This window comes from Apostichopus japonicus, chromosome 14 (assembly GCF_037975245.1).
Source record: "Apostichopus japonicus isolate 1M-3 chromosome 14, ASM3797524v1, whole genome shotgun sequence".
Lineage (NCBI taxonomy): Eukaryota > Metazoa > Echinodermata > Holothuroidea > Aspidochirotida > Stichopodidae > Apostichopus > Apostichopus japonicus.
In genome coordinates, this window is record NC_092574.1 from 7,380,219 (window position 1) to 7,393,868 (window position 13,650).

Sequence of the window (13,650 nt, forward strand, 5' to 3'; positions counted from 1 at the left end):
AAATATGATCGACCGAGGTTTCTGAATTAGAATGAATACTTTGCCGTAGATCGATCATAACGCAGTGATTAATGAAATCATAGTACAGGATAATAAAATTATATATAAAGGTTATAATGTGTACGTCGTGAAATATTCTGGATAAGATAAAATATATTATGAATAACATATAATAGTGTAATATACAATTGATAATATATAATAACCGGTATCGTTTCACGGTACAGTTTGTACAAATTGAATGTCTTACTACGTATATGAACAGGGTTTGACCCCTATCCTCCACCTCCCCCTCCCCTCCCCTCCTCCATCTCAATAAAATATCGTCTTTGATATTTAATATGATGGGCTTTCATTTTTTATCGTTGTGATCTCATCGCGCTTCACACACCCCTCCCCTTCAGTCTGTAATGTACGGTATGTAAGAAGGGGGCGGTATTTCCAAATTGCATGGTAAATCATTCACTGATGATTAATGGATGATAGTTGTCACGTGACATGACAAGGGCAGCATATCCCTGATTAATTAATATATTGATAGTAACTGAAACGAACACAGTTGAGTTCATAGAAAGTACAAGTGGCCGAGGACAAAAATGAAGACAGATTTTGTTTATATTTCCGTCCTTTAACGTCACGCCCTATGACAGTCAGATGTATGAGTTGCTGGAAACTGTGGGGTCATTTATCACAATCAATGACGTCATTAGCAACTGTCAAGGTATGACGCGCTGAGTATCGCTTTGTACCATGTGTCTCTATGTGCGGTATAGTTTAGTACTGGTCAAGCGTATTTGTCTTCTCACGTTAGTAGAGATGTCTTGAATACGATAAAGAGAAACTCATATATATATATAAATATATATATATATAAATATATATATATATATATATATATATATATATATATATATATATATATATATATAAATGAAATCGTAACGAGTTGAAAAATCAAGAACAGTGAAAAACTTCCAGCCTCCACCGGGATTCGAACCCGGGCCTCCCGCTCTGTACGCGGACACCCTAACCAACTAGGCTTTGGACGCTAATTGTATGTCCGGAGGTTCGAAACCGGTAAGGAAGGTCGTAATTCCACTGTAGGCGTTTGTCACCTGTATCGAACAATACTATAGTTCATAAAGTATATATATATATATATATATATATATATATATATATATATATTTATATATATTTATATATATATATTATATAATAATATATAATAATATATATATATTTATATATATATATATATATTTATATATATATAAAAAAAAATTCATAGATACACTTTTATATATACATTATTGTACCATGACACGTATTGGTAAACCTTAGCATTTGCATTTATAACATCTGGTATCCTAAATCTTTACAAAAGGTCTAAAGATTTCCAAATCAGAGACATTCCTGCTTCACACGGATCGATTGGAGTGAGGGGCGGGGGGGGGGGGGGCGTGAGAGATCACAAACTTGTAATGTACGTTATATATATGTAAGAGGTCGAGGTACTTGTAGGCAGCCATTCATTAAAGGAACCCCATTTGTCACGTTCAACTCATATTCAATCGTTATCATAGTTTGTTCATTCAAGTTTGGCCTTGAAGTTCTGTTTACTTTTCTTAAGGTTTGCTTAACATTGTAAACACTTTCTAGTGAGATATATGCTCTTACCTGTATGGTTGACAGTCATGCATTCCAATACATGTTACGTTTTAAATAATAATATCAAAACTATATGATGTATATATTTTTATGTTTCATCTCATAATAATGTATACAATTTACACTTTCAAGTAGTCCCATCCACTCTGTTCGTCAACTACTTTTTTCTTTATTTGGATTTTGTTCTATCTGAAATTTCCGTCCTTTTTCATCAAACTTTGTCAAAATTCCATCGTAACCGTGGTATCTTAACTACCTAATCATATTCTGCATCCCATCAAGCAGGCTTAAGACGGCTAATCAATACTAATTTCAATACACTAGACATATTTAACTAAATTGTATAAAAACAGCTATCCAACGTTGAATGACATTGAGTTAAATGATTGGTTCGTTTGACTTAATCAAGGCACAAAGGTCAGTCATTGATTAACCGTTAATGACGCAGTCTCGTATTACGAAATCTTAACAAGAGCTCCCTTTGAGATTTGGACCGAGAAAGCGACTTAATTAACACATTTTTGGTTATGTGACGCTCTATATATTCCATATAGCTATATGCCTCCATCAGAATGTGACTTCACGGAACCGTAGGGAATTCTTTAGACATTGCTGCCTAATGGGTATTTACCGTGTATACCCGTTCATTCAACTCCCGCCAAAAAGACGACTTCGCCTCATCGATTTTTATTTTATTTTATTTTATTATTTATTTATTTGCCTTTTGTGTTTCCGCTATTGAATAACAGGCAAGAGTTATGCCACCCTTTAATAAACTTTTCTCAGTGGATTGTAATGAGGGAGTGATTAGATTTGACAAAACAGCCCAAGGTATAGATTTTGAATCTTACTTTTTTTTCCGGGTTTGCTTTGATTAAGTGTAACAGTGTATAAAGTATAAAAAGCTAGTATTGTCTGGAAACGTAATGTGCAGTGTGCTTCCAATGATGTAATATGAGTTACTTTACAAACTTTAATTTAACAAATCTATGGTTTCTCTCTTTCTTTAATAAAATTGACTGTATATTTTGCGAGAGTTGAATCAAAAACTTTTCGTTCGTTTATTATATAAAGTAATGCGATATCTCTTCCAATATTTTCAAGCTCTTCGGTGTTAATATTTTCCTGTCATAATCTGACAGTCTCTGATGTGGTGGGGATTCATCTTTCACGAGAAAGATAAGCGAATAATTGAAATTTCAATCAATTTGTCAAATGAATGGCTTTCAAAACATGCCCATCTTTCTCTCGGGCTAATAAATTGACTGTTGGGATAGTAAATGATGTTGATGTAATGATACGATAATGATAATGATATATATATATATATATATATATATATATATATATATATATATATATATATATGTATATATATATATATACATATATATATATATATATATATATATATATATATATATATGTATATGTATATGTATATATATATATATATATATATAATATAGAGAAGGACGTATAATAAAAGCAATGACATGCTTTATTTTCGATCTTTGAAATATTCAGAGATCCTTACAATGTATATTTCAATCGGTTTAAGCTAGAACCTGATAGATGTCGCCTAAAGCACATTCTCCTATTTCAATAGGCAATACTCTAAACCATATCTTTAAGACACTATTAACACTAGGTTAGGCTAGGCTAGAATCCACAGAACATAACATTTACACCATACCCGAATTGAAGAAACTAATAGGGTTTCACTGTTACCCTATGGACATGACTATTACATGCACCTAGAATGACCACCTAACCTTGAAAGTACCATTCACACTGTGGCCCTCTCAACTCCATTTGACCGTTAAGGCCCCATTGTCATACTGAACCGATGAAATAGCCTATACTTCGAGGTATCCATTATTTAATATTGCCTCATTTATAGATTATAAATTAACGTTTTTTTTCACCAACAATATAGATATGTGTAGCGTACATAAAGGCACAATATCATATCATCAACAACGACATGATTGTTGTGGCTTTTTCTATACGTATCTACAAAACTGTTGTACCTATAACGTAGTCTCCCTAACTGGAGATTAACGGATCGTAAATCACGAAAATTAAGTCTATTGACACATCGTCTGATTCAAGTCACTTCCGCAGTCAAATTTATATCCAAGAAGTGCCTAATATATCACCCTGTCTTTTTTGTTATTACTTTTACAATAAGAACCATTCTGCGTCTACTTTCAACAAACCTTCACCTTTTACCGATTTTCTTTTTTTTTCAGTCTGAAAAACATTGTTTCTGAAATTGTATTCGTCCAAACTCAAAGTCAACCTCTCCCACACTCCTTGTACTTATTGTCTAAACTTGAAGAGCTTTTGTTTATAAAAGAAGATCTGGTTACATTACTGAGAAATCATTCATTATAGATACCGGCATTTAAGTGTCAAAACCACACTTTAGAGGACAAAACCATGTTAAACATTCCTGCTCACATTCAGAATCAACAGTCCAAAAATCCAAGTGTCTAGTAGTACGACAAATCTATACGTGTTGAGGAAGGCCGTAACGTCACGGGTAGACAGTTATTATTGGACCGTGGCCTGTTTTTCTACAGATGGGTGACAGCTAACATGTCATCAAATCAATTCTAACCCCCACGTGTACCCCTAGAGGCATCACCCCTTACGAACCTCACTCATTACGTCATTGTTTGTACAGCTGCTGTAAGCATTATGGGTGGTGTTACGTTGGATATGAAATTCTACTCTCCCTCCATGTTATTAACATGTACCGGTATATACACAGATATCTACTGAAGATGGATCATTACTGGATGAATCAAATCCATTGATTTATTTTTATATTTTTCAATCCCATAGGAAATTATTACTGGATTTAAGTTACCTTATTGTCGTTATAAAGTTATACATGTAATCAGCTGATTAATCGATTAATTTAAAAACAGATCTGATTTCCTTTTTAACTGTATTGATTTAGTATGATCGACTATACGCTATAAGACCGACCAATGAAAACAAAAACAAAATTAAACTTTCTAATCGGACGAATCTGATATTTACTTTCACTTTATTTATTATTAACTACTAGTACTACAATACTTTATTAGACAGATACGTAATATAGGATACTGGCTATAACGGTTCTGTCAAGCCAAAAAAAAAAAAAAACAGTATCAATTTTGGAGCGTGGGAAATAACTTAACTTTATGTTTATGTCTAGAGTATGTCCAATAGGATATTATTATCATTTCGATGACTTTGAGTTTGTCCTAGCTAACACATATCATACCTAATGATTAGGCTAGTTATTTAAATATATATATATATATATATATATATATATATATATATATAATATATATATATATATATATATATATATATATACATATATATATATATACATATATATATACATATATATATATATATATATATATATACATATATATACATATATATATATATATATATATAATAATAATAATAATAATAATAATAATAATAATTGATTATGGCTGCTGTACCTCTCATCTGGATTTTTAAAACCATATTACTCTCTAACGCCAGCCTTCGACAGCTGCGGGATAACTGACTAAACGTTGGGACTACGGATCTGTCAATTCAGTAAACAAAAAGAATCGAGAGAGAGAAAAAAAAAACATCACACACACACACACACACACTGTTCGAGGCTGACGAGATCACGTGACATGAGCTTTACCTGCGGGGCTGTTCAATAGAACGCGTATGGGAGTTGAGCGGGAAATACTGATCCGGAACCAAAGCGTGGAAGTGACAACTTTCTACTATATCTCTTCTTAACGATTACGAGCGGCCGGTAGAAACCCGAGGTTATCATCTGTGTAACCGTATATATACGTACGTGCACTGGCGAACGTGAGTGGCCAACATTTGGCCGGGTTTAGCTTTTCAGAGATGCTGGGGAAACTACAAATCATTGCAAAGCGAACTGAAAAAAAACCTCGCCATTCGTATTTGAGAAATTATCACCTTTTCTATTTGCTCTCCATCTACCTTGCCTGTGCAGTTTTGGAATGAATTGATTTTGTTTGCTCGTGTTAAGCTGTTAAGCCGGGATACGAATGATTTAGTCTGCTGAAAGGGCTGTCGCCAATATATATATATATATATATATATATATATATATATATATATATATATATATATTTCCTTTGGGAGTTTGTCAAATTATTCATACGGAACTAATACGGATTTACCTGGATAACCAAATTTGCATAAACGATTAAAACAGAGCAGTTATTGCCAAGGTTTCTGTTTTCTAAGTTTAGTCTATTTAAATAATATTGGTTTCGAAAAATGTCGGATATTGCTAACGGAAGTTTTAAAAATCGTTGTATAATATAGAGATATTGTGAATCGTCGTTCGGCTATAGAAAAAATATGATTGTAAACTTGACAGCTTCGGGAATTTAATAGCACTGAAATACGCTGCTTTTTTTATGGTTTTATACTTCTGGGGTTAACAGCTATTTTAAGCGTGAACAAGCAAAATGGCCCTTTCAATTTACGACCAAAATTGTTTTCAATTCTTTTTGTAAATGAAAGGTAAGAGTGTGATGGCACCTTAAGGGTGGGGGTTGTCTCGATGCAAAGAACAATGGGATCATACCATTGTTTGAAGAACGGTACCGATATATACGATAATCGGTTTCGATTTTGTGCACATTTTCTATTGGTATACTGTATGTGTTTATCGTTGGTTGCTGCTGGACAAGTTGTCGATACCGACATCGCGATGTATGGTAAATGTTGTGGCATGCCAAGGAGGATAGGTGATATGGAGACGACATCCACAAATTGTCTTGATTACTTCGAAACGGAACAAAATAAATTCCAAAATCCTCAAGGTCCGAAAAAACTTTTTATCGGTGGATTATTCCCCTTATCCGGGACTCCCTTTGCAGGTAATGGGAACATCGACCGGCGGGTTGCGTGTCTTGCCCTGGAGAGAATCAATGCGATGCAGTTTATACCCGACTATAACCTTGTCATGTATTATAACGATTCACAGGTAAGTGAAATGACCATTATTTTATGCAATAATATGCTAGGTGACTTCGAAAAAAAATAATAATAATAAGTAGACTAATGATTTAATGTTCAACGGTTACAAAAGTCGCTTCTTTTTTTATATTGATTTTTTTTTTCTTCTATAATATAAATTATGTTCTTTTTAATCTGATTCTTTTAATTTCAGAGTTATGTATTATTCACAAATTAGCTTGCGTAAGAGTTATTGACCTGAGCAAGATTATATTGAAAAACAGACAGTTCTTATACAATCGAAAATCAAAGTTGGGACCGAAAATTCTAAGCAGCACTAACATTCGGTGATATTAATATCGATTATTCTTGTTTTCCATTCATGAATTAATTTCAGTGTATAATCTCACCCAATTGTCTGGCTCCTGCCTCGGTTTCGTTTTCCTGTTAATATTTAGTCTGTCGGTTTTGTAACATGTGTGACGCTATTTCCAACCTGCCGTTTTTTTTTTTGGGGGGGGGGGAGGGGGAGGGGTTGTGTTATGTGTCCATATACTTATATCCTCCACGCTCAATCATACTTCTAATGAAAACAAATCGCCAGGGTTTTACGGAAACACTCATTCGATCAGACTCATTAATCTATCCATTCATGGGCGTTTATAATCGGTATGGCTTGAGTCAATCTCAGTTTTGTAATTCTCGTATGTATCTGTATGAACAACAGACAGACTATCCAGCTATGAGGATGATCTTCCAAGACCATAACCATTTATCCATATATATATATATATATATATATATATATATATATATATATATATATATATATATATATTTATATATATATGTATGTATGTATTAATTAATTAATTAATTTATATATATATATATATATATATATATATATATATATATATACATGCAAAAAATTATTATTTTTGTACAAAATCTGTATTAGTATCATCGCATACCCAACGGAAATCGTTAAAATTTGAGGAATACGACCTGTACCCACGTTTACATATGTATGATTGTGGCATTTAGGTACATAAGCTACATAAGAAGGTAAAAACAAAACTGAGAGGAAACTGTGGAATAAAGCGTATATAATTAACTTCGGAACCTATACTTACAATTTTGTTTTCAAGTGACAAAAGTATCTTTCAATACGCTAACATTAGCATATTGTAATCCAGAAATTTTCGCAATGAAATAACAAGGTTTGTTAATGTGTGTTATAGGTATATTTGTCAAGCTCTAATTATTTGACGGTGTTAAAACCACGGAGCCTCCAGTATCGACAGCTTGTCACTTGATCAAATCGAACGACCTTTATTGAAGGTGCCGAAATATAGAGGTATCATTGCCTACCTATTCCTATACATTTGTCATCGAAGGACAATACACCCTTTGTTAACATAATGCGAACCAACCTTAAGTAAAACTCTTCAGTTAATACAAAACGAATGATAATAAAAACAGACATTGTGTGAACATCACCAAAAGGTTTTCTTGGAAAACAAATATATTATATTCTGAGCATTGCACGTAATATTATTAAGCTTTAGTTTGCAGGCCACATTGATCTCAACTGAGAATTTATAGCGTTTTATATTTATATATAAATATGTTTATATTTGTATGTATTTATATATATATATATATATATATATATATACATACATATATATATATACATACATACATATATATATATATATATATATGATACATACATACATGTACATATGTATATGTATATATATATACATATATATGTATATATGCACATACATAAACATATGTATATATGTGCATGTATATATGTATTTATATCCATATATATATCGACATACATATATAGAGTATATATACATGCAAATACATAGCATGGACACATCCCTGTGGTTGGTATTTACTCCTGGCGATCTTTCTCTCACTGTCTCTCTTCCTGACTTAGACCAATATTTGCGTAGCACCAAAGTGGCTAAAAATATGAAAATGTTTGTTCTCTTTCCCCAGACTCAATATTTATTTAGATTTATCTGAACAGAGCAAACTGTGGACTTAAAGTAATATAAACATCAACACTATAAACATCAACACCAAAGCGATTATTTGTTTAGATCGAATATCGCTCTGTATTGACAACATGTATATATGCTGTGTAACAGATTTTGCGATTTTTGTGTGTGTGTGTGTGCGTTTGTTTTGCTATCTGACCGAGGACTTGAACAAAAGAATTCCAGGTCCTCGGTTGTGATTTCTAAAGAATCACCACGTCCTCGGAAGAATTCTATTGTATGGGGTATTGTTAATGTTAGGGTACGTGGATTTGAACAATGGAAAAGACAATGGGGTCCTCGGTCTGAATGAAACACAAACATGTGTGTGTGTGCGTGTGTGTGTGTGTGTGGATCGTATTACTATGTATAAGTTCACTGTTCCTTGTATGTACCTTTTCACATAACGCTTTAAGGCGATTCCTAATATATATCCCTGGAGTTTTCAAGGTATGGACGACATTCTAAAAAAAAAGAACCATCCACTGTACTAGCAAGCTGTCTCACTTTTCTATATTTCTCACGTTTGATATTTGACAACTTTCTCGTTAGTCGTCCTCGATGTAACCATTTTGTTGGGACTTGGCGGACAGGCTGGTATACAGAGACGTTCGAAATTAACACGGGCTGATATATAAATTAAAATCATTATTTCGTAAACGCAGGATTAATAGCTGTTTATGATGTTATGATGTTGAGGCCCCTGGATCTATGTTGATATATGATATTGATTTAAAAGATAAAAGTACAGTCATTTTCCCTAAATATTCCATATATGCATCTATCACTGTGAACAATGCTAAGTAAATGTAAAGAAATATTACACAAGTTATGAAAAGTGACGAAAATCACAAACTTAAATACATTAAAGGAGGATTTTGATTCCCGAAATCGTAATTTTTTTATACTAGCTAAATCTCAAAAGAGATACAAACCCAAACATCATTGTTATAATAGTCTGTGTGATATAGATCAATTTATTCTAACAACTTCTTCAAACAAGACAAAACAGAAATCATATTCCATTTGGTAGTTATCACAGATTTAATGTTCCTCCACGCACACAAGGCTGAAGAACATGGTTTAATATGTATTGATATGATATCATGTGTTTCAATTTTTCATGCCTGTATAATTTATTTAAATTTTCACATCTTCATTGGAGATGAGCTAATCTTTTAATGCTGAATCTTTACATAATGAACCTTTTAACATCAATTAATGATGGCGTTAGATTCGGTCTCAAGGATCTGAATATTCCATCTCGAAAATACGAAAAGGAACTTTTTGGAAAAGTTTTAGATCTTAGTGGCAATTATGACATGATCATATGTTCACAAAGTGACAGCTAGCGATCTTTAAACTAGGATATCTCACAGACGGAACAAGGTGTTTTCTTGTTTAGAGGGAGTTGCTCTTCACAAAGTTCTCTGTCATATGAGCCAACGAACTTGAAGACGGTTGGATATGTGTCCTCTTTAAATCAATAATAAATTGCAGCTTTCATTTCTGACATTTCTTCCTCATAAAAATTTATTAACTTATCGATCTCAGCAAGTAGTATAAAGTTAGAGGTCTTTTTATGAGATTTTTTTTCGATCTTGTTAGTAATTTCCTGTGGTGTAAATTTCCCTGATTTTATGCCGTTTTCGGTCACATCTTGAGAATATTTAATGAGACAGTTACGATGACTTAATCTTCAATTCAATCACCGAATTACCACAAGAGAAAAAAAAAAAACATACAAGAGATTAGTTACAACAGGATACTTGGTACAAATACATGACGAAATGTTAATCAGAACAAACGTATACAGAGACAATCAAAGTTGACGTTTTCAAATTTAGACGTTTACAATTATTTTTTATTAAATGTCAATAAACATGACATCTGTAAAATTATGTATATAAATGTCAAAATAGTTTGAAAGTATTAAGACGGACACTTGTCGGTTACCGTGGGTATCAAATATAATCATTAAGAAGAAAAAACAGTGTTCCATTGACATGGTAAAACTAATGTTTAACTTTAGGAAGCAATGTTATGTTCACACGCTTGGCACATTGATTTTTTAAAAACTTTATATGTACTTAGTTACGTTTGCTAGTTCATGAACTATACATTTGAATGGGAATATCGACAAAGTTATTCTAAGCTACCAGAAATGCTATAGACGTAGCCTAACTGTAAATAATGTTTAAGCGAAGAAAGTTTGCCACCGATAAAAAATTTCAAACAACATGGTTATAAAGAGGTTGACCTTAGAAATGTGTATAAAGGTTTGCTTTGTACCTAGAGTTTGTTTTGAATCAACAGACTAGGTTAAAAACATAACTTTTGTCGTTCTTAAATATATTTCATCATTCGTCTGTACTGAGTTTGCATAAGTAACGGAAGTATGAAGGACAAAATGTGTTGGACATAAAGCAACATGCTGTCTCCGGTCAAATATATTTGACATTTAAACTTCTATTAACTAACCAATGACATCATCTGATCCTGAATTTAATTTTCACGTAAAGATGTCATACGTCAGCCGATTCACACAGAGATTACAGTAACTACTGTAAATCTTAAAGTTTTGTACCACAGTAAATACTGGATTGTGCTGACAAATCTGATGAAACGATAGCATGTGCTATTAGGTTTGCAGTAAGCACTGAGGATATGTGTAAACCCAATAAATCCCAACAACTGGATTTGTTGGAATTACAAATATATCAGTTCTTACTGTAATCATATAATAGCACATGCTACCGATTTATAGCACGATCCAGTTCTTACTGCGGTACAAAACTTTAAGAATTACAGTAGTAACTGTGTTCTCTGTGTGTATCGGGTGCATATGCATATAACCTTCATGTTGTTCTCAGCGACTTTTGAGAATTTGTATTCCTCGTCAGTAGAACAATAAGCATTGCCTTTCCGTACGTTCAATACTTCTCTACTTATAAAATATTTCAAAAAAAAAAACTGACTGTAAGTAAAATGGGTGTTCGTATTAAACCCATAGTTCATTTTTAATGACTTTTTCTTTTCTTTTTGGTTACCGAGGTCAGATTGACCGAATCTTGAGTAAATTAATCTAATTTGTTTATCAGAAGCCGGTGTACACAGTTTAAGCTGTAGGAACCTTTGTCGGCACGTATCACCCTATAAGATCCCCAGTGTTTCAACGGGGAACGAAATCTCGTTCAAATATTAAAAGCAAAGTCCCTAACGCGAATTTAAGGCCTAATCTGATTACAAAGTAGATTCAATTGAATGACAGGAGTGCTGGAGGACATTTTATGACCTATTAACACACATAACCAACTCAAAATGGGTCTATATATGCATATGAACCATAATTTACACGTATGTGTATGATTGAACACTATTCACGGTAATGCTTGCTCCGTAAATATGTCGAACAATATGGGCTTAAGAGTACTCACTGTACAAACCAGTTAGTGGTACTATATACGGTATGTACTGCTGGTTCAATGGCAGCAAACCTTAGCGGACAAAAAGTTTAACTTCGAGAAGGAGCAATGTGCGAAAACTCAAAACTGGAATCAGAAAGTATAAGAAAGGGTCATGGCTTGCTTTAGAAAAGATGAAAATTCTGTCAAATCCTTCGATCCAATTTTGTTTTAGGGGGATTGGTTGGCCCTTGTTTTACCAAACAGATTGCCTGGGTTGCGTAACCCGTATTCTTATACTAAAAGTACAGTATGCGCCTAAGCGTGCTACAATATGGCACGGACTGTACATACCGTGACAACAAAGGTTGGTCTTCAAGTATGCCATCGGTACCTTCCTCTGTATATAAATATAAACGACGTCATGAAAATGGAGGGTGACATACGAAATTTAATATAAATTGCTTCTCTTTACCCAGGTGTATAAATGGGGACTTGCGAGGTAACTTGTAAATAAAGTTGTCTGCGCCGGATTGCGGCTGCACCCTATGGGAAGTCCCAGGGGACACATGAATGTGTTGCACTGTGGTGCCCCAGGAGAAATTGATTTAATTGTGCACACTTTGGTGTGTGGGTGAGCCAAGTTACAAATGACCAGTCATGTGAGGGGCCTTTGGCCTTGAACAAGACTGTAAACCTGCGCCAGGAGTGTCCAGTTGACAGATATGGCGGATTATAAGTGGCCACTTTATTATTTATTATTATTTGTCTTCAGTCTTTTTTCAAAATGACTTTCAAGCGTTTTTTAACTTTATGTTGCTTCAGCTCTGAACTTATCTGTCTTTTTCATCGGTTGACGAACTACTTGAAAACTTTCCAAAACTTGGCTATTATCAGACTATGTTATTCATGCATGTATGTATGTCACAAAGTCTATCACGATTTAGCTTTTACACCGAATAAACAAGATTCCCATTTCTTCCCAAAAGAAAGATGTTATTTTTCTCCTGCTGAATTTCTCAGTCTGTTGGGAATATGAGAGCTTGCAATCACACGTGACAGAACTAGATCTTTATATGTAAATTGAACATTTAGAACACCTAACTTGAATGACTGACAAATTCAAACTTGACGTATTGAAATCAATTCCACAAATGTTTCAATCAATCTTGCATAGCCAACTGTTGGCAATCCATGAACATATGGAGGATATCATTTTCGGCAATTAACTTAGGTTGGGTAAAGTTTCGTAAAGTGACATTGATTTGTAGCTTGCATTATACTCTCTGTAGAGAGTCATTATCAATTTTTTTTCATTTTTTTTTTCGTTTGTTGGTTGAAATACTGGAAATTCTAGATTCATATTCACAATACAAATCATTTAGTCTCTCTCTCTCTCTCTGTCTGACTGTCTCTCTTTAGTATTCTCCGTCATCCGTCCTTGGCCTCTCTCTCGGAGCTAAAGTGGTCATAAATAATCCTATAAT

General features: G+C 33.4%; 1 protein-coding gene across 1 annotated transcript in view; it reads left to right on the forward strand.

Annotated features, from left to right (window-relative positions):
* The first annotated feature begins 5,329 nt into the window (after positions 1–5,329).
* LOC139979937 (gamma-aminobutyric acid type B receptor subunit 1-like) overlaps positions 5,330–13,650 on the forward strand; it is a 104,917-nt gene continuing 96,596 nt past the window's right edge. Inside the window, exon 1 of the mRNA XM_071991191.1 lies at positions 5,330–6,721. Coding sequence (XP_071847292.1) covers positions 6,296–6,721 — 426 coding nt within the window. The 5' untranslated portion in view covers positions 5,330–6,295. The remainder of the gene's footprint in view (positions 6,722–13,650) is intronic.